The sequence below is a fragment of the Oryzias latipes genome, chromosome 6, assembly GCF_002234675.1.
Source record: "Oryzias latipes chromosome 6, ASM223467v1".
Taxonomy (NCBI): domain Eukaryota; kingdom Metazoa; phylum Chordata; class Actinopteri; order Beloniformes; family Adrianichthyidae; genus Oryzias; species Oryzias latipes.
In genome coordinates, this window is record NC_019864.2 from 2267047 (window position 1) to 2294577 (window position 27531).

The 27531-nt window shown below is 41.6% G+C and overlaps 2 protein-coding genes across 11 annotated transcripts in view; one reads left to right on the top strand and one right to left on the bottom strand.

The window, feature by feature from the left end:
- Positions 1-4719: 4719 nt before the first annotated feature.
- c6h12orf29 (chromosome 6 C12orf29 homolog) lies at positions 4720-7030 on the top strand. Of its 2 annotated transcripts, none has more exons than XM_004086237.4 (7): positions 4720-4914; positions 5152-5269; positions 5621-5716; positions 5788-5904; positions 6085-6282; positions 6390-6559; positions 6659-7030. In XM_004086237.4, the coding sequence occupies exons 1-7, from the start codon at positions 4825-4827 to the stop codon at positions 6842-6844; spliced, it is 975 nt and encodes a 324-aa protein (XP_004086285.1). In that variant the 5' UTR covers positions 4720-4824; the 3' UTR covers positions 6845-7030. The 2 variants fall into 2 exon arrangements, with proteins under 2 accessions (XP_004086285.1, XP_020557168.1); XM_020701509.2 differs by lacking the exon at positions 4720-4914 and adding an exon at positions 4927-5023.
- Positions 7028-27531, bottom strand: part of cep290 (centrosomal protein 290) — a 61742-nt gene continuing 41238 nt past the window's right edge. For 4 of the 9 annotated variants that reach the window (XM_023955462.1, XM_023955460.1, XM_023955463.1 and 1 more), the window contains 16 exons: positions 27244-27381; positions 25100-25321; positions 24421-24534; positions 23742-23884; positions 23485-23640; positions 20841-20964; positions 17724-18512; positions 17337-17471; positions 14700-14786; positions 13574-13738; positions 13368-13490; positions 13065-13234; positions 12842-12983; positions 11560-11627; positions 10899-10978; positions 7028-7468 (listed from right to left, as the gene is read on the bottom strand). In XM_023955462.1, the coding sequence (XP_023811230.1) occupies positions 7224-7468; positions 10899-10978; positions 11560-11627; positions 12842-12983; positions 13065-13234; positions 13368-13490; positions 13574-13738; positions 14700-14786; positions 17337-17471; positions 17724-18512; positions 20841-20964; positions 23485-23640; positions 23742-23884; positions 24421-24534; positions 25100-25321; positions 27244-27381 (2901 nt within the window). In that variant the 3' untranslated portion in view covers positions 7028-7223. Of the gene's footprint in view, positions 7605-7934; positions 7985-8427; positions 8623-10871; positions 10979-11559; positions 11628-12841; positions 12984-13064; positions 13235-13367; positions 13491-13573; positions 13739-14699; positions 14787-17336; positions 17472-17723; positions 18513-20840; positions 20965-23484; positions 23641-23741; positions 23885-24420; positions 24535-25099; positions 25322-27243; positions 27382-27531 lie in introns of those variants that run through there. The other 5 variants (XM_023955467.1, XM_023955466.1, XR_002873366.1 and 2 more) reach the window with 4 other exon arrangements.

A 27531-nucleotide genomic window follows, 5' to 3' on the forward strand; every position in this document is an offset into this window, starting at 1 on the left:
TTTCTTGAGTAGGGGCCAATTCACAGCATGTTTAAAACTAAGAGGTACCAGGCCGGCGTCTTCCCCTCTTCCTGTAAGATGGCGATGGTGCGGCCCCTTCGGAAGAAGAGTAATTTGGATTCAAATATTATGGACAATTACAGACCTGTATCCAAGTTACCATTTTTAGGTAAAATTATTGAAAAACTTGTTTTCAGTAATTTGCATGATTTTTTAAATGAACATAATATTCTTAAAAAATGTCAATCTGGTTTTAGGACAAATCACAGTACCAAGACGGCCCTTTTAAAATTTTAAATGATCTCAGACATACAACTCGCAGAAACTTTCTGTTCTGGTGCTGCTGGATCTTAGTGCAGCCTTTGATACCGTAGATCACCAGATTTTATTAGACAGATTTAGGAGTCGGGTCGGCCTCTCAGGAACTGCTCTTAACTGGTTTCATTCCTATCTCACAGATCGACAATTTTCTGTAAGTATGGATACTCAGTCTTTAAGAATCCATGAAATAAATTGTGGGGTTCCCCAGGGGTCAATTTGGGTCCAATACTTTTTAATTTATATATGTTGTCTCTTGGGGATGTTATAAGGAGACGGCGTTGACTTTCACAGCTATGCTGATGACACACAGCTTTACATCGCCGTGTTTCTTGATGACCTTAAACCTATAAACACTCTTTTAAAATGCATTTTAGATATAAAGTCGTGGATGGTAGAAAACTTCCTACAGCTTAACCAGGACAAAACTGAAATTTTAACCATCAGTTCTGAAGACAAGAGAGAAAATATTTGACCACATCTTCATAATTGTAAACCTTCTCAATGTGTGAGAAACCTGGGCGTACTTTTTGACTCTGAGCTAAATTTTATCCCACACATTAAAAATGTCGTTAAGACAGGATTTTATCATCTTAAAAACATTGCCAGAGTCCGCCCGTTCCTCTCTCTTGCCAGCACAGAGGTGCTAATGCATGCTTTTATTTTCAGTCGTTTAGATTATTGTAATGAGCTGCTCTCTGGTTTACCAAAAAAGTGATTTTCAAACTTACAACTTCTAGAGAACTCAGTGGCACGAGTTCTGACAAGGACCAGAGGGTGGGAACACATTACACCGGCTTTAAAATCGGTGCATTGGCTCCCTGTGCGTTTCAAGATTGCTTTTACAGCCTGCCGGAGAACCTTTTACATGACTTTGGTAAATGCTTAATTATTTTACTCATTATCTATTTATTGATTTAACTATTTACTTATTTCTTTTTTAACTGTATAAGGAAAATTATCAGGATTTTATGTTTTTAATGTACTACCCTTTTTATTGTTATTATATTAATGATATTTAAGGTTACATTTGAATCATTTTACGTAGTTTTTAAAAAAACAATATGTATTTTTTTTTAAATTACTAATACTGATGTATCTTTTTTGCTATTGTTATTTTATTATAATTTTTATTTAGATGCATCATAATCCAGTGTTTATTCTTGGGGATCCATTGGGCCAGATGGCGTCCCGCTCTGTGGTCTAATAGCCATGGAGTGGGCCCTAGGCCGCTCTGTGGTGGGAGGGTGCTGTGGTAATGACCCCCATGGTCAGGCTGGGCCTTGGAATAAATGGATCCCCATTATATTGTTTCCTCACAGCAGTACCAAGCCAGAACTCATCTTTATGCTGCAGTTCTTCGGTTTTGTTCAGGGTTCTACTGCGGGAACTGGGTGGGTGGAGGGAGGAATCTGGTAAGGGGGGGTCCCATCTGTGTGTGATTGTCCTGTGTTTTCTGTTTTAAATAATTTTCATATTTTATGACTATTTTATCTGCTTTTATGTTAAGCGCTTTGTGTTTCTAACCAAATGAAAGGCTTGTGTTAATAATAGCCGATGGACTATGGGATATTTACGACATTTTCAATGGTTTTAAACAACTCAGGTGGATTATGTCTGTTTGCCACGATTAAGTTGGATGCCAAGAGTCCTTCAGGATTTGAAAAGAGGTCTGTCCTTCTTCCACCTTAGTTCAGCTCTACGACATTCTCTACTTGCTGCACAGGTTCTCTGATTGAACCAGGGCTCAGGCTTGGATTTCGGCTTCATAGTTTTCAACTGAGTTACAGTGTCAAGGATGAATAAGCAGGAGGAATGAAATCAGGAGCTAAGCTCCTCAGGATCAGGAGTACATGAAGAAGAGGGAACACAGATCCGGTGAAAAGAGTTAAAAATCTTGCAATGTCGAGTAGGAGCGTGAACTTTTAGTCTAGGGCGGGAAAGCTCAAAATCAGATAATACTGGCATGTGAACAGAAATCCCACTGTCACAGATGTACATATTGGAAACTGATAAACCTTGAGTAAAGGTTAATTAGGTCCAAAGTGTGTTCTTATTCATGCGTGGGCCCAGACACCCACTGCCAAGTTTCAAACAGTCAATAATAGATAGAAATTCACTAACCAATGCTTTATCTGGACAGCACACATTAATATTAAAATTACCAGCAATCAGAACCTTATCAAAGTAAGCCATTGTGTCCGCAGGAAAATCAGAAAAGTCACTAAAGAATGATTTGTCATATTTAGGAGGTCTGTAAATGACACCACTGGGTCTGAGCGATCAGCCTCAATAACAGTTGCATCAAAACAGGAGCTTGAGGACATGCACTGCAGCCGTTCCTCCTCCACGTCCTGAGGTTCGCAATGTTCAGTTAAAACTCTGTGTCTCTTGTAGTTAAGACCTTAAGCCTTTTTTGAAGCTTTGAGAATTTCCGTGGATTGCTCCACTTGAAACATGGCTCAAGGCCTGCTATGTTAATTGTCATTATTGATGATGAAGTTCTATCCAAGGCCAAACTGTTCCTGGTCTTGGTTTTCTTTAGGCCCACTTTACATTTGAGTGGAGCAGCACCAGGACCAGCTTTGCATAGTGACAATATTTTGGATTACTTTTACTTTTAGTGAAAATTGTTAGTGCAGTGTTTCCTACAGTATTCAATAGGCACAGGACCCATTTGTAGAAGAGCTCAAAAGGGGTTGGTGCAATGCAGTGATGTGCGGTGAGGTTGATGGCTGGTGAGGCACCGACCCCTCTGGAGTCCGATTTATAAATGCAATAACTGAATATTTCACCGTTCATCCAACAGCAGGTAACAGCATATTTATTTCATTAATTTATTTTATAGACATGGATAGAACACTCTTCCTGTGTGTCAATTATTTATACTGTGAAATAATTACAGTATACAGATGCATTTAATTTGAACCCTCAGTAACTATTTCTGGTATTTTTCCAACTTCAAATTCTGGAGCTTTAATCAGTGTTATCAAATGTTATCTGGGAAAATGCTCATAAAAATAATTATTTTAGACCTAAAATTTAGTTTTCAAATACTTACATTTTTTCCACTTACTCCAAAGTTATTTTTAAAAAAATTGAAAACCCTGTTTGGCCTTAATTTTTTTAGTCTTTTCAATGCAGAGAATGACCTCTCCACTGATGCTGTTGTAGCTGGTAGAGTAGGAGCCACCTGGAGTAACTTCATTACCTCTGGAACAGTCTCGATTAGCTTCCAGCAGCTTAAACTGTCTCTGGTAACGCACCACTATAGCTACCAAGCAGCTGTCAGCTCACGTCTGCCCCTTAGTGAGGCTCGCCTCACCAGCAGCCTTGTCTTCACGCTTACAGTTAGCGATCTGGCTACACGTCTCTGTTAAAACTGAGTCCTGCAGTCAGACATGAGGCAGAATGCTCCGCAGCCTCACCTGGAGAATCTGCTCTGCATGTGATCACACAACACTCCAATTCAGTGATTTTAACCTCAAAAACTGTGGAAAATGTGACGAGTCCACTGAAAATGTATCTTTAACATGGATCAGAGGAAAATAATATTTACTAAATGTACTATTTTCTCTTTTATCAAGATGGCCGGTGAGGCAGAGCCTCACTTTCTCACCTGTGGTTTGGGTGGCAGTCAAAGGCGGGTGCCTCGGCGGCCCAAACCCCAGTCATGGAACTTGGATTTTGTGACATGGAACGTCACCTCTCTGGGAGGGAAGGCGGTTGGGAAACATATGAGCCAACGAACGCAGCTTTTTTGTGACAATGAAAAAGCGTTTCCAGAATTGACTTTATGTTTAACTATGAGACAGAAATGCTTCCATAATGCGGGTGAATACATATAGGCTGTAGTGGCCAGTGTTTCCTGTGTTGCTCGCTCCAGCAGCCAGAGCGTCACAATAATTAAAAACATTATCTGTGTCTCTACATTATGTTAACAAGATTCTCAAAATGAAATAAATGTTTTTAAAAATTGGTTAATGAAGTGAGTAAATGATTTTAAGGGCTTACCACAAATACTCAAATACATTTCTGGACAATGTGAAATCCAAGTAGATGAAGTCTTGACTTGTTAATGCAACACAGTAGTGCACTGTGCAGACAGGAACTGTCCACATCAGCATAATTTACTCACCACAGTCTCTACAGGTCTATGTCATGGATTTTATGAGTGTTTCTTCAGCCTCAACACATTCATTAAGAAAATCAACAGGATAAAAGTTACTAGAGGCGTGGTGTGACAGATCAATCAAATGCGTGAGAGTTGGCAGCACTGTGAAAGACGTTTAGAAGGTGAGCGAACTAAACATCTAAACATAAGACTCGGTGTTCCATACCCCCCCCCCCCCCTCCCCCAGCTTTCGCTTCGCTTCCAAGGCGCTAGAGGGCGCCAGGAAACATTTGCATTTTCCACGAAGAAGACGCGTCGGCGTGATTCATTCCCAGGCTTCATCATCCTGCGCGCCTCCGGTGCTGACGGACTGGACCGGGTTTTAACCGAACATGCGGCGGCTCGGTTCTGTTCAGCAGAAGATACCGTGCGTTTTTCTGACAGATGTGAGGGAGGAGCCGTCCAGGAAACGGTACTGTGAGGTGAGCGCAGCCGCAGATGAGTCAGGATGAACCTGCAGCACGCGCACGCAGGCTGAGAGTTCTGCACTGCTTAAGCTGTACAGGCTCGCGCCTTTAGGTTTGTTTAATGGTAAACGCTTTCCATCCTTTCCTACCAAACAAATGGATTTTTTTATTTTTAGCACAGACTGTGATTAATGGTCTTCCGGGTGTATAAACTAGTTTCTCACACTGACTGTTCCATCTCCTTTCCTTCAGTCGTTCCAGATTGTTGCCACAGAAACCGTGAACCCTCTGGCTCTAGAGGCCAACATCCACAGCGCTGTGGCCACAGAGAAAGTGGACGGAACCTGCTGCTACGTGACTCTGTATCAGGGTGAGGGCATCTCCCCATGTCTGACTGCTGGGACATCTGGGGGAGAGCCGCCTTTGTGTAGGCCTGCACAATAAATGGAAAAGTATCAACGTGTGGCAGCTTTCTGCATTTGACCTATCGGATAGATCCCTTCACGTCATTGACCAATCAAATGCCAACCTCCTGTGTAGACTGGGGGGTCACTTGGGGTTTAATTGAAGTTGTGTTGATTGCTATTTAAAGAAAACCGTTGCAGGGAAATGGAAAAGTTGTATTGTATCACAATATTGATGACTAATATTGCAGGTTTTTCTCACACTGTAAAACCTCACCTTTGTGCAGCTTAATAGAAGAAGTGCGCTCTAACTGCAGGTGAGCCTTACCTCTGGGCCAGACTTGACAGGAAACCCACCAAGCAGGCAGAGAAGAGGTTCAAGAGGCATCGACGCTCCCAGCAGAGCTGCGAAGGTACCACAGCCGCAGAGAGGTACTCGCTTCACCCAACAGCCAAGCAGCCCGTCTTTGTTTCTTCCCGTCAGAATTCTCATGGAACGTGGAGGAAGATTTCAAATCGGTGCCTGAGGCGTGGATTCCAGCTCACAGAGTCAAACGTCACGACGGCCACCCGGTGCCCGACGAGCACGGACACACTCCAGGTTCTGTACAGCACTGGATCACTGACAGTGCAGTAGGGTGTGTTTTAGAAGACAACGATCCGACAGCAGGGACTTAAGTTGATGCATGGAGATAAAGTGGAGGGAATCACTGGAGAATTCCCCACATGGAAACCATCAGATCCTGGAAGACTGACTGTCTTTGTTCTTGTGAACCTCCAGGCTGGGTTCCAGTGGAGAAGAGCAACAAGCAGTACTGCTGGCACGCCTCGGCGGTGGATTATGAAGCCAGGGCAGCTCTTGTTCTCCGACCCAGCGCTGGCGATGAAAACATGTTAGAAATCACAGCGGTCCCACTGGACGACCTCCAGGAGCAAACGCTGGAGCTCATCGGAACCAACGTCAATGCAAACCCTTACAGTAAGGGGGGGGCGCTTCAATTCCATTTTTGCAGATACGCTTTGGCATGAATCAAATGTCCGGTCACAATGGTGAAGTGTGACACACGCATGTATGTTGTTGAGCAGAACTGGGGAGTAAGAAGCAGCCCGTTCACTGCTTGGTGCCTCATGGCAGCATTGTGCTCAGAAAACCTCCAGCTGTTGACTTCCAGCAGCTGCTGTGCTGGTTCCAGGAGGCCCTGGAGGGCCAGGTCGAGGGCATCGTGTGGCACTGCGGTGACGGCACCCTCATTAAGGTGAGGGATTTTACCACTCCAGCACATTACTCAGGACTCAAGATTCAGTGCAGTGTCCTGAAAGGAGCAGCCAGAACTCCTGTGCTGTTGTGTTTGCAGGTTCATCGCCATCACCTGGGGCTGAAGTGGCCAGATGGGGACCCCCGTCTCTCTAACAGACCGGTGGTCGTTCGTGTGGAGGGGCACAGTCGCCACAGCGGCTGCTTGTTTGCTTTGTTTTCCACACTTAACGGACGCGGCTTCAGCCGGCTTCAAGACGTGCAGTTTGATCTTCCCGAGTCTTAGACTCAAGCAGAGAGGAGCTGTGTGCTTAACCTGAAGCCATGTGCGTTTAATATTTGCTGTTTGGGAAGAAAACTGGTTAAGGAGCAACGCTGGAAAATGAACCTGTGAACTGTCAACAGGACATCAAATGCTCTGTAAATACTGTAAATTAAATTATAAAGATCACACTTTGTAGTTTTCCAATGACAGCTGGAGATGCTCAAACCAATTTAGTTTATTGACAAGTGCTATAAATATGTAACAAAATGACATCATGAGAAAAACCAGTAAACAACATGGGAGGAAATCCAATCACAGTTCATTCCACATTACAAAAAAACCACAAACGTTTATTCAACAGTAAACAAGTTTTAGAACCAAAAGGCGTAGGAACCCTGAGTTACGTCATAGACACACTGGGCACGTCAACCTTCACCCCAAACCTCTCACACACCTTCTTCAGCTGCTCCTCCAGCAGAAAGTTCTTCTTCAACTCCACATTGTAGTTGAACTTCAAGTCCTCAAGTTCTTCAAAAAATGCTGGGTCAAAGTTCTGCAGCTCCTTCTTCAGCTTTTGGACCTCTGAACGAAGCCGTGTTTTCTCAGCTTCAGCTTCCCGCAGGAGGTTTTGAAGTTTCCTGGAATCTGAGAGGACATCTTCATGAGTGATATTCCTCCAAGTAATTCTGAAGGACAGTGTTCCCTCGCTGCTTTGCAGGCTTTTCTCGGTCCCTCTATCACTGGCAGATCTTTGTTTTCATTCAATCCAGGACTTAGTTTTCTATGAAGGTAAGAATTCTGAGAGTGTAAAAGTGTAAAAATGTTCACGTCTGTCTGAGACAAGTATAGGACTTCACAGATTTCTCATTGATGCCATGTATTCACCACGATAAGCATGGGAACACTGTTCAACACTAGAGTATTCCAAGTTTATGGAACTGTAATGCCACTATATTGAAGGGATTAGCAAACATAAACATGAGAAAACATTGAGATCTATACAGACTCACAACAGTGAGGAGTTCTGCTGCTCAAACACTTCACCTTTGATTTCAAGGCCTTGTTTTGTGTGTGTGAGACCTGGACTGAGTGACTCCTCCCCCCTGGCGTTCCAAACAGGAAGTACCTGCTGTCTCCAAGAAGCTAAAATCCCATAGATGTCTATAGAGAAATAATCAGATGTCACTCGGTCATTCTATTGGTCAGAAGAACCATTCCTGATCCGATATATTTTTCACATGTTCTGCATAATCCTCTTTTTTCCCTTTACTGCAAGTTACTTAAGTTTTTATATGGCCAATCAGATGCCTCAATAAAAGGATGAGGTCTAATGTGAAAAACGTTAGACAGTTCTCATCAACCAGTGGGTGTCTTTAAGGCTAAATTGATAAATGCCTGTTAAAAATCTTGGATTCGATCTGACCAAAGACGAGTCATTTGATATTTGAAAATCAGTGAGAAAATATAGTTCAATGGAAGATCTTTTCTGTCTGATCCTAGTGTGGGGCTGCAGCACTGAGCAGAAACGTCAAGGTTACACAGTTCCACCTTAACCAGCACTCTGCAGCAGACCCACACTTCTTGGACATTTAACGTAAACTCACCTGTAAAAGACTTTCTGAATATTTTGATTGGACAATAGTTTTGTGCTCTTGATTCCAGTCTTCATTCCTGAGCCATCTTTAGCCTGTTTTTGTCCCACTCTGCTATGCTGTCATGTCTGCATGTGAGCCAGCTTTGATGCACCGCTCTGGGAAAGCAGCCGAGTCAGCAGTAATTCTCCATGGCTTTGGTTGGTGCTGGGGAGCAACAGTAGGCGTCACGTCAGCAGTCTTCTGGTCAACTGAACCTGGCTGAGGGGATTCATTTAGGTTCTACCCGTACCACCATACAGTTAAAGGGAAACACATGGGATCAGTTGTGATCTATTTTCACTAGTGTTCCCCATGGTCTGCTGATCATAATGATGTTGTTTTTAGCCGCAAAATGGTGAGCAGTATTGCAGCTAAACATTCTTACAGTTTAGATCCAGATTCCAGCTCAGACCAGGAAGACAAAAGACCTTCATGGATCTATTTGTCTGACAGTGGATGATCAGAATGGAGCAGAGCAGAAAGACTTAGGACCGCCCAGAGTATTTGTGATGTCACAAATGAAACAAGTTATCAAAAGCATTTTTTGTCTGCCCTGATTCCTGATTTGAATTAAGGAATACTCAAAGATGCAACTTTAAGATTAATTTTCTTTAAATATATATCGAGAAAAATGCCGGAAAAACAAAACCATTTTCACTGGAGTGGGTCTTTCACTAGAAAACTTGGAATGCTTCGTTTTGGCAGCGTTTTGCTGTTGTTACCTAGTTGGCCTGTTGACCTGAACCAAAACAAGAACTTATGAAAGAAGTAAAGGTCACAGCACATGCAGGCTGAATGCAAAGCTGTGAACATTTACCCCAAAGAAGATGTAATTAAAGCAAAAGGTGCATATTTTGGACAACGTTTCTCTAATAATGACCTTTTTTCTGGGTGAGGGGGCCCGCTGGAATATTGTGATGTGATGTTCGCAAACGAATCAAATCTTTTGAACGGCTCATTAACATGAAGGATGGGAATCTACTCTCAGTCGCCTGGGAGCCGCTCTTTATTTCGTTTAATCTTCCTCCGTCCCCTGAGTTTTATACGTTTACATAAATGCTCAAAGGAGCTCCTCCTTTACTTCAGATGCAAATATCACATGAGTTGTAAACGCCAGATTCACTCAAGTTTCTCCATGAAATAGAAAAGAGGAGCGAACCAAATGAGCCAGTCTTTTGAACGGCTCTTTGAAATGGACTGATGCAAAAGATTTAACTCCTTAAAAAGAGCCATAAATCCCATCACTACTGGAATAATGGTTAGCAGTCTGCTCACAGGAGCAGGTGGTTCTAATCCTGACTGACCCTTTCCGTTTGGTGTTTCATGGGATTTCTCTGGGTCCCTTCTTGTCCAAAAATGCTTCTAAACGGCTCTTTAAAAAGGTAAAAAATGCCCCTTATGGTTAGTTTGAAAGTCTGTCTGTGAACATGGTTCTGGTAACCCGTTCGGGGTGTGCCCCGCCTTCTCCCAAAGCAGACTGGACTGAGTTAGTGTGATGTCGCACAAAGAACATGGTTTACGTTTTGCTCCAACGAAATGAAATTAACTCAGTCGCCCTTTTTTTGCAATAGAGGGAGCAGTGATTGGTCTGAAACCTGTCAGACATTTTGAACACTGGACGTGGGGGCCAGCAGGCACGGCGTGTTTTTACCCAGGTATCTGATTGGGCAGTTTATAACTTGAATAATTTGCACTACAGAAATAAAATGCCATGAAAACAGGTATCAGAACAAGAATAGTTCTTCTGACCAATAGAATGACTGAGTAACAGCTGTTTATTACTCTATAGACGTCTATGGGATTCCGGCTTCTTGGACCCAGCAGGTACTTCCTGTTTGGAACACCATGGGGGGGGGAGAGGTCACTCCGTCCAGACCTCATTTACAGTCAATGGTAAAGACAGACGGAACTCTTTTAGTATTTTTAGACACTGGACTGTGAATTTTCATCAACTCTAAGCCATAAATGTGTAAACAGAAAAAGTACAAAAAAATTGGTTAACATTTATTTCTTTTGCAAGTGACCATGGTATAAGCTGGTTAATGGCCTTTCAAGTGTGCATTATCACTTTTTAACGCACTTCACGAAAGCAACCGTCCTCTGCAGGCTTCCACGGAGTGCATTAAAAAGTGATAATGCACACTTGGTCGGCCATTAACCCTTACAATTTTCTTTTTTAAATACTCATATACAAACCAAGTTAGGGGTGAACAAATGTTATAAATGCGCATATAAAAAAAAAAACAAATTTAAAAATATGCAAAGGCAAGGCAAAAAACAATTTAAAATAACAGTACTTTTGATCATTAACCCTTACATTAATATATCTTCATTGATGGATTGTTTTTTTTGGCTTACCAGTTTGATTAGGTTTTTACAATTATACATAGAGGTAAAGAGAAAAGCGTGGGTACCTGAAGTTTAGCCAAGTCTATTCTCACCTGGTCCAGACGACCGTGCACCTCCACTTTTGACCTCCTGGCTCAACTTTCTGCTCGCCTCCCCTTTCTGCACCTCCAGTCTGCAGACAACAGAAACAATTCCTTTACTTTAGAGGTTGATAGTAGAACCTTATATTTACTGACTTAGATATATACTTTATGGAAAACAACATACAAAAAGAGTCTTATTATATTACTTTACATTGTACTTCAGTAAACATGTAGTAAAACATTACTGCTTTCACTGAGCCACACTGGAGTTGGGAAATATTAGTTGGAGTAAAGCTACTCCTACTCAAGTACAGCTTTTGTATTCTTCTGGTTTCTTAACCCAAATAAGATCCGCCTGTTTGTTTATTCATCCAGTTCTCTGTTTTACTTTGACTAAAAAGCTCAACAGAACAGACAGTTCATACAAATGTTAAAAGAGTTATCACTGGAATTGTGTCTTTTTCAAAAATGCATAAATTAGCCGCATCCTTGAATAGGCCGCAGGGTTGAAAGCGTGTGACAAAAGTAGCGGCTTATAATCCGGAAATTACGGTATATATATCTTATATATAACATTTCCAATCCACTGATGATGTGAACATAAATCAGACCTTCTTAGCAGCAGCCAGTATGCTTGTGCTGTGATTCTTCTGCTCATGGCTGAACGTACCTGATGGTCTGGGAGTCGGTGGGGGGGTCTGCAGAACTAGTTTCAGGAAACTTTATGAACACGTCAACCTAAAGAAAATAACCAACAAAACAAAACAAACTTTCTGATCAAATGCAATGATAACAAGCTTTTTGAATGTAATTTCACAGTTTCAAAGAACAAAACTATTCATTAGGCAAGGCAAGGCAAGTTTATTTGTATATCACATTTCGTACACAAAGTAATTCAAGGTGCTTCACAAAACAGAAAAATGCATTCAAATCTCAATACATCATAGTAATAATCAACGTTAAATTTAATTTAAAAGAAAAGAAAAAAAATTTGAAAATTGATTTAAAAAGAAAGGAAGGAATTATTGTACGATTCTTTAGTAGATAGACTTAAAAAGGAATCAGTGTCAAAAACAACAGTATAAGTCCCTTTGTTGTTCACTTGATCACACAAACTCCAGTTCAGGTTTTAACTCTCTATTCAGGCTGATTGACATCAAACAGACGCTCCTTTAGGATAATTTTGGGCGGTTTTCCTGCTTTGCAGTAAGCTAGATGTGAACGCTGCATTTACAAAAAGAAAACTGAAATTATGAGGTAATAAATATACATCTTCAAGCTTCATTTGACCCGTTAATCAAATGTTTTATAAAAAGCCCGACATTGAACACCCCTAAATATACCAGTTACTTCAATTTAAATATCTTGAGGTTTCAGGCTATTCAAGCATCTCATGCTGTTTGCTCTGAGCTGTGGGTAGTTTTTCTTTTCTGCCCCCTAAAAAAAGGCTAAATGACAGAAGTGATTGAATATAATCCACTTTACCTGGTGCAGCCTTGTGTTTTGACAGATTATATTAATCCTTTTGGTTGGTAATACTAACACCTCTGACCCCGACCTCAAGCCATACCTCTAATCTAAAAGAGCATTCCAGCCCCCCCCCCGGCCCTGAGAATGCAAGCTTAGCAGCAGTAAGGCCGTGTTTGATGTGTTCAGAAGATTAAACTGAGACTTGGCTGTTCCTGACTGTTGTTATTGAAGTAATCCTTTAAGCCAAGTTCAGACTTCATGATTTGACTTTGGTTGCATTATAGAACTATGATTACCACACAAGACCACACTTGTCTTGTGAGAGAGAATTTTCCAGTCACGGTGGGTTCATTTCACAAAGGGTCGTGCACTCCAGGATTTTTAGCGTTTCCAGACTCACGCTTGCCTCCAATCTCTGTCTGAGATGTAAAAAATATTTCGTTGTGTTGTGGAGCATGAGCCAAACCTTCATTTATCCCCACCTGATCTTCAAGTTGTCGAATGATTGCGTGAGCTTTTTCCTCGCGCTCCTTCACTTCTTTCAGCTGCTGTTTGAGTTCAGAGAGGCTGGAAGTCTTCTGGGAAAGCTCTTTCTCCAGTTCCTTCATCTTGTTCTCAAACATTCTGTACATTGAAGTGATGATTTATTACACCACAACTCTTCAGCTTTAGCATGAATTACCCTCATGTTCGTCACTTGCTTACCTCATTACAACAGATGTCTTTGAGGTCTTGCAGCCTGCCGTCTCAGTCAAAGGTTTGGACAGAGCTGCTTGCAGACTTTCCTTGGTCTCCTCCAGCTCTGCCTCAAGTCTTTCGTTGGTAACCTCCAGACTTGTTTTTGCCACACGAAGCTTCTCTGCAGCTTCCACTTCCTGTCACAACATCAGCACACACAAAGGTTGCAGAGACAAGGTCATTGGGTTCGTTTCAGGAATGCTTTTAGGAATGTTTCATGTAAGCCCTGGCTCTGATACTCAATTGCAAACCCTCAGAAAATGTAGCTACCTGTTTTATATCCTTGCGTAGCCGCTCATTTTCCATCACTATCTTCTCTAAACCTTTGACCTTTGATTCAAGTTTTGAACTCAGCTCGGCTTCGCCTTGACGCTTCAGAGTATCGTAGTCAATCTGGAAGAGAACCACATTGATGGGAATCTTCGGAGATGGGATCATACAGCAGCTCACACCACAGATAAGACAGAGCTGACAACCTTCAGCTTCTCGTTCTCCTTCTCCAAAGCAGCTACTCTGTCTCGAATTGCAGCGCCGCTGGACTTCTTTAGTGCCTCATTTTCCTTCTCCACCCGCTCCACCACCCTCTTCATCAATCCAATGGTCTTCTCCAGCTCAGGCACAGTTTTACCACTCTGGCCAGCCTGGAGGAGAACAGAACACAAATCACTTTGGATATCGGTTGATGATACATAATCATCAGCGGGATTTTATTTTTCTTATTTTGTGCATTTCTTCTGCACAACGTTCATCCGTACATCTTCTGCATTTGAACTGCATAAATGCTGAGGTTGGTTATTTGAGAACACTTCATCCGTCATTGAGCAAAAAGCAAAGCACCTCTGGACAGTCCATCCCTTTACAGAGAAACCGTCACACAGTTGAGACTCTGATAAACTCTATGCAGGATGTTTGAACAGGCATGAGAAAAGGAAACCGGACAACTCATCTATTCAGCATGTAGACTTTACACACCAAAGGAAGAAATGACTAAAGAGTGATGTTCACACTGGAAATGTGACACAAGTTCAAGTACGTTCAAAATGTGTTTAGCCCATGGTGTTGATACTGGCCGGGGGGGGGGGGGGGGGGGGGGGGGGGGGGGGGGGGGCATGTACATCAACCACAGTTGGGAAAGGTTTGGTGTGAAATGTCAAAGCGGTGTCAACCTTGTGACTCTCGCTCTGGGCTTTTTCTTTCACAACTCTATTCTGATATATGAAAGACTTGTCATAAAATTCCAGCCACAAACCACAATTCATTTCTCCTCCATGATCAATTTTTAAAGGATTTGCAATTAGGTGAAATAAATGCGACCATACGTCAGCATCCATACGTCACAACCAAATCAAAGTCCCTGATTGGTCAAAGTTCAAACTGGTTTAACTATCAATGCACGCTCAAAGGCCGCACGTTTTGTACATAGAGCCCAAAAATGATCTTAAGGAGTTGCGTAGCCATGTGTAAACATGGAAGTTTAGAACACGGAAGCCTGTTTATTTACATAGAATTTTCATTGGAGGTGGCTGCTCCAACAGTGTGAAGCGGTGTGAACATAGCTTAATGATTACATGTGTAAAAAAAGAAGAGATGAACTGAACTAACTCCACGTATGTGAGCCGGCTTCTTCTCGGTTTCATTCTTGTCCTTTTTCAGTGCACTGCACATTTCTTTCAGATGTGCCACTTGATCCTGTGGAGAAGCAGAGAAAACCTGAACACTCAGTGAACACTCAGCCCTCAGAAGAAAAATCTGCTTTTGCACAAACCTGAGAAAAATAAAGTTATTTTGTAGTCTGGTTCCAGTGCATAGGTATCCCTGATCCAGTCTTTAGCCTTTGGCTTTTTGACAACATTATAAACTAAAACCTGCATTAATTGATGACCAGTAAATGAGAAGAGTTTACAGTTTGGAGCATTCATGTTTGATAACACTTCAGCGAGAGGATTTTTCTGTCACAAAATGTAACCACCATGACCCCAAACAACTAACAGCTTCTGTTAGTTGTACTATTTTAATCTAGAAGAAAATGGGCCATTGCTTTGACAACTCAGGCTTGACTGTAATTGGTCATTTAATAACACAATGAGCAGGAACTCAGCAAAAGATGTACAGTAGACCATTGTTTTTCGCGGGGGTTACGTTCCAAAAAGAACCCGTCATAGACAAAATCCCTGAAGTAGAAACCTCTATTTTTTAACAATTATACAATTAAATCCTCTATTATACATTGAAAAGAAAGAACAAACCATTTTACAGGCTCAAGCATTTGTTTCATAAATTAAAAATACATTAGAAACAAATAACTTCTCTACTGTACTGTCAAATAATAATTTTTATCATCGATGTGAACAGAAGGCTTCAAATCGCGGAGATTAGCCCCGCCCACCGCGACCCGAGTATTAGGATTAAACAGGAGAAAATTAAAAATGATCATGAAAAAAATACAAAGTACAGTTGGACAACTAGTGACTCAGGTGTATTTCACTGCTCTACAGACTGAGCCGCTGCATCCTGACTCCGCTCTGCAGTGTTTTCTTCTTCTGAAGCCCGCGGTGCAGCTGTGTTTGTTCAGGAGAAGAACATAGTGATTGACAGTTGTCGCTCTATTTCTATGGGTTTAAGAGAAACTAGAAATTGCTAGAGAATTTGCAAGTATTCAATTTAAATTTGGCAAGCTGTTTTACGTATCTGTACATATTAAACTGCAACGTTATTGACGCGCAGGTAGAGAAGAAGCAGAGTGACTTTTTAGCCAATCAGAATGCAGAACACAATGCACGATGCAAATCCGTGAAGTAGCGAAACCGTGAAAAGTAAACCGCGTTATAGCGAGGGATCACTGTACAACTAGAAACATAACAAAAATGAAGGTCAAAGTGATTGAAATGTTGAGATCTACAGTTGGGTAAAGATTTGTAGGCCGACAACTTCAATGACCTAAAGTGACATTTTAAATAGGAACAGGTCCAAACTTTTCAAAGGTAAACAAAAAGCTTTGATAATGACATAAAGACATAGGGTGAGTTGTTATTTATGCATAAAGTTTTACTTTGTGCTACAATAGACCAGATTGTTTTTCTCTTAGTATGTTCTTGCTGAAAGTAGTGAGTGACAGCCACATTTCATCCATGGTGGTCATGGATGATGGTCACGGTCCAATGTGCACCTAAGGACCGCAGACGACAACTTGCCAAGGTTATGTTTGTGGAAGACTTTGAGAAGCTTTTGCTCAAAGAAATCTGAGCTAAAGATAAATAATAAAAGACAAATAACAGATTCAAATAAAGGTTCAAGAAAACTGCTCAAGCAACTGAGACATTTACTGGATTTATGAGGTGAGAAGCAAACAGTTACATCAAAAATAAATGTTCTCCAAAGGTCAGCTGTGAGTAGGACTAGCATGGCAGAGTTCTGAACTGTGAACAGCTTGACCTAAGCTTTTTCAGTTACACTGATAACAGCTTGCAGGATGACAAGAACACTGTTTTTAACAAAAGTACCTGTATACATAAAAAGATTATATTGAAAACAACTTCCTGATTAATGCAACAATTCTTTCTGAGGAAAGTCAATATACATTCCATTGTTGTTACTTAATGATACAATGTCTCCTTATGTTAATCGATAGGCATTTCATCTATGGTATTTGATATTATTAATACGTATGGATTTGATAAATAATCTACGACGGAGTATTAGGGCCACAAAAAAAAAAAAAAAATTACGAGATTTTAACTATTTGACAAACCTAATATTTACTGGCTTCAATGTTTGTGTAGTACAAGTGTAAATACATCTATTGATGATTAGGAGGAATTATAAGCGGTTAGTTTACATGTGTTTGTATATATGTTGTTTACTTGTTTGTTTTTTGTCTTGATTGCTTGAAATCAACCAAGTCCAATTCACCATCTTCCAGTTTCTAGCAGATCTTGTCTCTTTGGAGGTTCCAGACTCACTTACATGCTCGGTTTATAACTGCTAGATAACTCTAACAGCTACCAGAAACCGTTTTCAAAATATAACAATAATCTAAATTTATATATAAAATATATATATATATATATTTTTGGATCTGATATTTACCTTTTTTTTGTGAATTCTTGCAACCAACCAAATATTTTTATTTAGGATATTTACTTTTGTCTTATAGGGAACAAAACGGTTAATCACTGTTTTATCAAATCAGCATCAGTTAAAGCAAAGGTAAAACAAAAAACTCATTTGGGCTGAAAGTACCTTGAGTCTGGGTAGGTCCCTGTTGGCCTGCTCCACCTGAAAGCGCAGCTCCAGGTTTTCAGAGGCCAGTCGGAGGTTTTCCTTTGAAAGGTCGTGGTCTCTCTGTGACGGGGTGCCTGTACCTCGTCCTGAAGTCTAAGGCCAGGAAAGACACAAAAAAGATTCCAGTTAACCACATCTGCTTCAAAGTGCACAGAAGTCTGTCTAATTCTGGGTATCACGGAACAGCCTTAATTGCAATATGGATGCTGCATGGGGGAGACTAATGCCCACAGTTCAAGCCACTCCACCAGAGAGGACTTCAGTACAGCCTAACGCTATTACACTACTACCACTTCAGCAGGGAGACTAAAGAAGCATCTGGAGATTTCCAAGGTGTCTACTTTCCTGCTTTGGTGCTTGCTCAGCCTTTTGTCTACTGAAAGGATCCTCTCTTGGTTTGTGGAGTGCCAGGCCACACTCCACATCTGCCTCAGCTGTGTAGGATTGTTCCTGATTCTTTTCCCCTGCCAGCCTCGGTGCTCCGTCTTCCTCCCCTTCCTCTGCAGCAGTCTGTTGCTCATCACTTAGGGGCATCTTCGACCTGTTTCCAGCATCAGCATTGTCCTCTGTTTTGCTGCCATGTGGCTCACGAACAACTTTGTCAGTCTCATTCTGACACATGCCTTGGCCTGTGGTAACCTCTTGTGCAGACGACGGCCCAGCTGATGCCGGCCTCTCTGATGGATCCACAGGCTCAGGCTTGCTTTTTGTTGTTGCTGGGGGTTCTTGCTGTTCTAGAGGCACAGAAACTTCAGAGCCATCTGGACTGCCTTCTCTACTTTCTGAAGTATTTGCTCCTGCCTTCCTGTCAGCTTTCTCCACACAATCTTCACCTGCCTTTGTGCTCAGTTCTGTTTGGTCAGCTGCTGAGTTTCCTGTCACATCAGGGCTAAAATTGTCCTGCTCAGCACAGTCATCCTTTCCACCTCCAAAGATTATTTGAGTTCCAGCTTCTGCCAAGTTTGGCCTTGGCGCCCTCTGTTGGTCACGAGTGTCCACAACAGTGTCAGGGCTACTAGAGCAACTGCAGGCCTCAGAGAGCTGGGTTGCAACTTTCCCTTCACTCGAGCCATCCTCAACATCGAACGTGATGGAAGACATTTGCCTTAAAGCCTCTGAGGATGTCATCATCCCCTTTAAAGAGTCAGTCATAGGCAATTAAACCAGGAAAGGAAACAGAGAATAGAGAAAAATGTGTTAAAGTGTATGAAACACAATTTAACAGGCCAAAGCAAGCATCACACACAGACAAGAAAAGTCATACACTTTTTCCTATAGTATAATATAGTATAGTATAGTATATTCTCAAGATACAGAAGGTATTGAAAAAATAATTAAAGTCCCAATCTGATCATCTTTTGATCTATTTAATCATGATTATGCAGTTTTTAGTCAAAATCAACACACCTGTGTTATTTTCTGCAGAGCGGCAGAGGTTCATTAGAAATGTGCCTGAGTTGAGGGCGGGACCATTGGCACTGAGTGACCCCACTCCCCCTGCCCCCACCCATAACCGAGAGCTATCTGTGTACACGCCCTGCCACTAGCTTACAGCCCCTTCACAGCCCAAATCTAACTTTAGCAGTGCAACAAAAATGGGGAGAACTTTTTGGAGCTGTGCAGAAGTACAGTTCTGATCCAGATTCCAGCTCAGATGAGGAAAACAAAGACGTTCATGGATCTATTTATCTGCAGGTGGATGCATCAGAATGGAGCAGAGCAGGGAGCTTGTGGCCCACTCAGCGTGTTTTCTACGTCGTTTTTCCAACCGGCATTTTTTTTTCTGCTCCTGATTCAAAATGAGTTCAATTAAGAAATACCCAGAAAGGCGAATTTGAGCTTAATTTTCTTTAGATAGGTCCTCTACTATCAGAAAAATGTTAAACATGTTAAAACCACCAAAAACATAATTTTCATCGGGGTATTTAATCGTAAGTTTCTTTTTTGTGATCATATTTAACCACATGAATTATCTTTACATTGATTTTCATCTTATAAAACCTATTTTTCATTAACTAAAATAATGTGTATTGCTGTTGTAATACATGATAAGTAATAGAAAAGTCCCTCCTTTAGAGTTCAATTATTTATTGTGTGTAAAAATGCTCTTTTTTTCTTGTTTTTATAGTTTTATTGTAATATATATTTTTACATTAACAAAATAATTGTGCGTTTGAATGTTTAATATTATGGGTATATTTTCAAATGCAATTAGTTTGGTAATTATCATGAAAGTATTTGCAGTGACTGAATTGATATTTCTGGTGGTTTGTTGATCATCCATGGATCCATAGACCCGGATGGCAGCAGAAGAGGGGGTTCCCACATAAACAGAGGGGCAGCAGGGCCACGGTCACATTGCACCAAGTGTTGGTAAATATCAAAAGGACTGCCAGCTCCCCGATCAACAGGCTCCCTGCCCAACGTCTGGGAATGTTTAACAAGAGAACTGTGGGTCAGATTGCTCCAGTTGGGGAATTATGTAACCGTCTTAACCAGCTATACTCAAAAACACAAGCTGGAAATAATGACTACTACCCATTCATTTTTTGCTATTTATGACTAACAGAGCTTTTTATATACAGACTTGAAGCATAATACTGGAAATCCCTCCTCCTCTGTTGTGTCTTCATCTATGCTGCTCAGAGCTATGTCTACATGCACATCGTTTGGTGTAAGTTCATGCTTTTTAGCATCAATCGCTGATCCAAGATTCCCAGAGTTTCTGCTAAATATTTTGCCTGAGAATTCCTCTTGAAGTTCCTTTTTAATTAACACATTAAAACAGTGTTATGCAACTTCTGAAGGCACTTGTTTAAGATTTTCTTTTTAAAAGTTGGTCAAATGGAATTTGAAGTTTTAACAAGCCCCCATTGCAGCCAGAAGGGGTCAGTTTAACAAGCAGCAAAACTCTGTTGCTTTACATTTCAAAAACGAACGGCCTTTCCCCAAAGATCAAGCTTTACGGCACATGCATGACTGCTGAGCTAACATTTATCAATGTATGTCATGACACTAACACAGTCCTGTTTGAATCTGAGTCCCGGCAGAACCAACAGGAAGAAGAGGTTATTCTTTAGCACTTATACAGGCTTTGTGTTTACTGTTGTGCTGCATAAATGATTACATTATTCTTGTTACATTATGTGCCTTGACGTGGTTCAGAGTTGGTAAACATGTCAGGCAGTTACTGGCAGCCAGTTTGCAAGCAGGAGTTCCAGAACTTCACGAATGGCTCAGACCGTAGCAGCAATTTACAGCGATTACTCTGAAGACAGAAGTGGCTTATTTCCCTTTGGAGATTAATATTTCTTTTTGTACAAACAATTATATAAAATCTGCATGACACGGAATATTTTTACTGACAGAGACATTCCATTTATTTTTTTTAAATCCAGAGAGGTTTGAAATGATTGCAAACAGTTTTCTGCTGTAAAAGAATCTTGATTTTGTGTCACTCACGGAGGGTCGTGATGGAGACTCTTTGGTTATCTGGCTTTCTAAGGAGTGGACTCTGTCCTGCAGGATGTTGTTCCTCAGCACAAGACTCTCCATGGCGTCATCACGGGGTACAGCCTGGTGCTGTCTGTGTGTTCAAATGAAAAGAAAGAGTCCTGCTCCGTTACATAACTTCCAGTAATCCCATAATACGCCACAGCATGCTGTGAGTGATGACTTCTTTCATAACGGGTATTTGGCTACGGAGGGTTGGCCGTTTGTGATGGCAAAGCTTTGGCGTAGGCTGGCATCAGCTACATTCATGATGAGAGCTTGAGGGGACAATTACAGGATGTTTTGACTTAGGAAATTCATAATGACTCTGCCAAACATACTTGTGTAACTGAGGAAGGAGGGCTTAAGTGTGTGTGTGTGTGCGTGTGTGTGTGTGTGTGTGTGCGTGTGTGGCTGCCTCGCAGTCACTTTTAAACCGGCTTCAAACGTGGTCTTCAGGGCGTGCTTATCGTTAAAATTATTTTCTATAACAAATGTTTAATCCGTGTTTATAAAAACTAAGACTAACAGGGCAGATGTATGCACATAAAAAAGACAGTTCACATTATTTTAACTACAGTTAACATTAGATTTAATGTCGGTTAATTTTTGTAAATGTCTTGGTCCAGATCGTGCCATTGCTAACCACAAATACCACAATGGCTCCATTCATGGTTCACGTTTCTAAAAAAAGCATGTCAACAGTTCAATATATTAAGAAATCAACCTGTGCTTTGATTCAAAATGCTGTTATTTGAAAAGGTTTGCTTCTCTCACACTTTAACTCAAGAAATTTAAAAAGAAAAAACCTATTTCTATTTAAAAAAAGGGTCGAGTTTGTCTTACCAGGTGAGATTTACACAAGTAACTTAATGAGTGTATTTCTGTGTTCAGTTTGAAGAAGCAGAAGAACAGTCATTGTGGACATTGGCTGACAATAATTAGAGCTGGGGGTGTTGGATGGACAGAGTTTGATGCATTTCAAAACAGACTGAAAACAACATAAACGGCACATTTTTAATCCACCTCACTTCTCGGTTTGGGAGTTAAAAAGACGACATTTTTATATCAAACATGCTCTAAACCTCATTTAGACAATACAATTTTTAATAGAAAACGTGTGGATGTGACTCAGAGTAACCCCCACCCCCGACACCCCTACATTTATTAATCGTCACAACCAAGCTCTTTTTTCAAACGGCATTTTTCATTTGCTACTCCTGATTTGCAATGATATGAATAAAGACATACTCAGAAATTCAATTTTAAGCTTAATTTTCTTCGTATTTACCCTCCATCATGAGAAAATTGCCAACAAGAACATGTTAAAAACACCCAAACCGCGATTTTCATTAGAGTGGGTCTTTAAGCAAAGGTCAAATTCTGCAGCAGTTTTGATTCAGTAAAACCAGTTTCCTGCCTTTGCCCTCACCTCTGAGTCAAATAAAACCTGATATTGATGTGTTTTTTAAACCTTGACCAAATACTGAAGTGCAGCTGCAAACACCGCACAGGATGCTGAATGAAAGTGTCAGAATGAAAGACTTCACTGGGAGTACCTTTGTAGGATCAGGTTTGCTGAGTCAAGAAGCAAACCAGAGAATTAGAAGTGCCTGGAACATCACACACTCTACTGTCACCAAACCATTCGATATCTGAGCAGGAGGCTGGGGAGCCCACATTTGATATATCTGGACCTAAACTATTTTCTCTGTGAGATGTAGGGAAATAAGAATGCATGCTTTCTGCATGTTTAGTTCCAGAGTGAAGCGAGACAGGGTGTGATGTTTATTTAAATGAAACTGCGTTACATTCAACCTGAACAGTCCAATTCAATAATGCTGTGATTTGTGCTCAGTGAAACTCAATTCCCAAGTGAAATTCAGAAATTGCTTTGATGAAAACCATTTTGGGTCAGTAACTACAGCTAAGAGAATGGATGGAGAAGACAGAACCTCTTATGCCTCAGTCACATGGACCTCTGTGAGGGTTGACCTGGTGCTGCAGGTCTTTCAGTTGTCCGGGCGCACAGAGGGTTGTAGAGAGGTGCCGCCACATCTTAAAGGCGGCTCAGGTGGGTCTTGCAGTTCCTTTGAGGCTCATATGGCCACCTCAAGAGATGTCATGAAAATGGAATGAATGATGGTCGTGCGTGTTGTAAGTGTATGTTTAGTTAGTAAGGATAATGTCAGTTTCACTCTCTTATGAGGTATGGTTGATGCTGTCATACGATGCCACACTAGTCGTTAGTGAGGTGCACACACTGGCTCCTCTCTGACCACGCACCAATGCTGCAGGAACGGGGTGTGCAGGTGATATGCAAATGTCCGTAGGATGCCAACACACACTACACTCCGTCTAATTACCTCCTTTCTTAAGTCATTCAAGAAGCGCACATGTATCACTTGAACAGCACTAACGGCCTCCTTGTGCAGTGCACAGGTCTTTTTTTTCAGGGGTTAGTATGACCTGCCTGCGTCTTTTCTACTTCCCATGTATATTTCATGCGGGCCACCTGCGTGCCACGTATGGGGCAGTTGTGACTGAGGCCTTACACACAGTAATAGAAACTGTCTGGACAGTAGAAAGAGCTTTAGAAAAGATACATGCATACTTTATAGATGCCAGCTCTGTCTCCAGCTCGGAGTTCTTCTTCTTCAGCTCCTCCGTCTCCTTCTCCAGTTCAGTAAATCGCACCCCCACCACCTGGTCTGCAGTCACACCTCGAGCTTTCAGCTTTTTTTGCAGCGCAGCCTTCTCTTGCTCCAGTCTGCATTTGAATAAAAAAGGACATGCATGTCGGACGTTGAGGATCTGTTGTCTCAGCTAACAGGTACTCAGTGTCTATATGCCGATGATGCACACACTGACCTGGAATAAAGGTCCCTCAGAGTGCTAAGCTGCTTTGACAGGTACTCGTTTTCTTTTTCTTTCTCTTTTAGCAAAGTCTTCACCTTCTCCATTTTGGCCTGCCATTTCTTGCTCTCCTCCCACCGCACAATTTCTTCTTTATTCTGTCAAAGAGGGAAGTAATCCTGCGGATCAGCTGAACATATGTCAGCTGGTAATAAATCATTGTATAGTAGCTTTTAGCCTTGTTCTAAAAACTGTAACAAGTGCAAAGCAGTAGGTGTGTAGGTGTGTTGGATGTCTCCAGGCATTTTTTTCCAATTCTGGTTCAAGAATGTAAAGCAGCACAAAGGCAAAAGCAAAAGTCTAAATGAAATACAGATGGAGGATGTGGTATCTATTAAATACACTGGCTCAAGTCAAGTCAAGCCCACCTCTGGTCTCTGCTGCAAAACAGCTGTTTTAGCCATACAAAGATAGCTCCATAAATTAAATAACAGCTAATAAAAATCTGTTTGCTAATTTCCCACCAAAAACCCCACGTTGCTTTCCCTTAAATGAACCTCTGACGCCTCTGCAGAAATGGACCACACAAGGCAATCATAACAGAAAAACATAACGCTTTTCTCCTGTGGTTGTGCCACTGCAAAAAAGAAAGGACGCCCATAAAAACAAGAAAACAGCAAACTGGTGTTCGAACCTTTCCGTGATTCTCCTTAAGTTCCGAACTTTTCTGCAGCTCAGCCTCCAGCCTCCTGATCTTGTTCTGTAGATTCTCGACGCCCTGCACGCTCTCATCTGGCTCTGCTCGATTCTGCAAAACGAAGCCAGACAGCCAAGATTGTTGGCATGGCACCACATCTCTCTGAGGCAGGTACAGTGAAGACAGACAGCAGTCTTTTAATAGCATTTCCTGGGAAAAGGAAGACTGCACTGATTTGAAGGTATGTGATGGGGTGATAGAGTCATGAGAAACTTTGAAAAAAGGAATTTCTTTGTGGATATGCAAAAATATCTAAATAACTGAATCAGCCCAGAAACTTTCTGGAATTCATCTTAAATCTTTAAGAGAATGCGATTAGTAGATTCCATTAATGATCCATATCTGAGGTTTTATTTTCTTATCTACGCTGCAGAAGTCTAACAAGGTTTCCATGTCGCGCATCTCAATCTTGATCATATTTCAAGACAGGAATGTGGCGTTTGAGTAAGAGGATCCCAATCTCTCTCCCACATGATGTTTTGGTGATGTGTCATGTGGCTGCAGTAGAACGCGTCGCCCTGCGCCTCTGGTTTTACAAGTAAAAGGGAGTATAATGTGCTGCAGGTCAAACAAAGCAGAGTGCTTCTTCACTCATCAGTCCGGATCAGATACAGACCTGCAAGGCACTTGTTAGCCTCTTCACTTGCTGCTTCAGCTGCAGGGTCTCCTGCTCTTGCTCGTCCTTGTCAGCCTGCAGTCTCTTCTGGATTTTCTGACTTCTCTGGTAGTCTTGGTTCAGCCTGTCCACTTCCTCTTTCAGGATGTGTTCCCGGCCTCTGGCTGCTCTCACAGACTCCTTAGCAGTGAGCAGTTCTTCACTGAGCTCCTGCACCCGTGCCTTTCAAACAGACGGGAAAGGGAGATGTCGTTTTAAAACTACACAGAGGATAACATGAGACAAAACAAAGAAAAGAAAAAAACAAAACAAAGGAAAATGGTGACCTCTTCCCAAGGTCAAAGGCTAACATGACTTTGATTGGAGAGGTCGACTTAACCTTGCGACGTCTGTGTGAATTTTTGTTTAGAGTGCTGGAACTAATGGCCCCCACCCCTCCCTTATAGTGGGGACATGTGAATATCGCCAAATTTCACACTTTGCCACAAAATGGCAGCTATCCCATAATAGTTTAGAAACTTCCTTTGGATATCCTAACATGACTCCTTTGGTTCCGTTAGTGGATTTTTAAATACTTTGTTTTGAGCCCCATAAGACATTTTGGCCCCATTCATATTTTTATTCCCACTTTTTAATGTCATCCTATTTTATAATGCCCAAAATTCATTTTCATCAGGAACTAAGCGCATGTAAATTTTGTTGAATTTTGAGAATGTGGACATTTTTGCTCAAAGGCACAGTCAGAAAGAAAAACAATATGATTTTTGCAACCCAGGACTTCTGCAGGCCATTAATATCAACAAACAGCAACATAAGCATCAACGCCTTTCTATGCAGTGGTCCGCTGGAGTGGTGGAATTACAGACAGGGACAAGAAGAAACTGGACAAGCTGGTCAAGAGAGCTAGCTCTGTCCTGGGCTGTCCCCTGCAGTCAGTGGACTCTGTAGGTGAGAGGAGGATGCTGACCAAGCTGTCCAGCAACCGGAACAACCCCTCAGCCCCTCTGTATGAGACGGTGAGGACCATGAGCAGCTCGTTCAGCCGCAGAATGCTGCGCCCTCAGTGAGCTCGCTCTCTTGCTCCCCCCCCCTTTCAGTTGGAAGAAAACGACATTGAGCATTTACCACTGTGGAGGATATCATTTTTCTATCAAATCAGCATTGGTTTTAGCATCGAATGTCTTGTAACAAGATACAAACTGCATTATTCCTGACAAGTAGCCAGCCCTGCCAGGAACATCCGTGCTAAAAGACCCACGCTGGTCTTATGCACATGGTGGTTTACCTGTAGTATTTTACTCATGATAAAGGACATGTAAGAATTTAACAAATTTGTATTTTTTTCATATTTTTTTCTCATTTTGGCTAAAAATTGCATAATCACAATAAAAAGACTACTTGGAACGTTTTTAACAATAGATCAAAAAGTGATTGGAGTTGTTTTTATTTTACAAAAAAAGAAAACGGCAGTACGACAAAAGAATACAAAGCCTGTAGACATAAAACAGACATAAAAAAACGTCACATTATTGCTCTCATGACAGAGGTATCTTATTAGCTCCATCTAAATGAGTGCATTGATATACATAAGCTGGGAGCAGATCACATAACATCAGAGAGCATCAGAGGCCATGTGAAAATACATTTAAATCTATTTGATTTATTTTTTCTCGACCTGGCAATGAACGAAGCAGATGGTGATTAAAGAGAGAAATACGTGCCCGCTGTGATGATCCAGATGCCAACATGCTGTTGGTGAAGGAATGCAGATTTGCTGTGCCTTCACTCACATCACCTTACAGCTGCCTAGCATTCATTAAAAGGCTGTTTCTGCTGTGACTGTAAATCAGAGCTGTTGTTAAGTATGGAATCTGAACTATCATCCCTTCTAGGGATTCCAGGATCACAGCCTTCTCACCACTTTGACACTGGCCATCAACCCAAACGTTTCTATAGACCACACGTGCTGTGAAATGAAACACACCCACGGAGCAGTCTCTTTCCTTCTTTCAGCAAATGTGGCCTACTGAGGCGGTTCAATCAAACAACACTGCTGTTTGTGTGGCCAAAAGAATCTGACAAAGCTTCATCGGGTATCAGTGTTAAGTGAAAACCACACGGGCTGCTGTGACCCTGTTCCTCACCTTCAGGTCTTTGGTGTGTCTGTCAATCAGCATCTGAACATTGAGACTCTCCTCTTTCTGCGCAGCACTAGCTATCACTTGCTGCTCAGCAGCCAACGTCATCTCTGCCCGCAGCTCCAGCAGAGCCTTGCTGAGAGCCTGGAAAAAAACACACGGATGGAAGAGATGCTGCCAGTGAAAGATATGATTCATTTAATGGTCGCACCTCATTTTACAGTCAATACATCATCTGGGAGTTCCACAGGGACTGCTTCCTGGCTCCCACACATTTGCGATTAACATTATGTT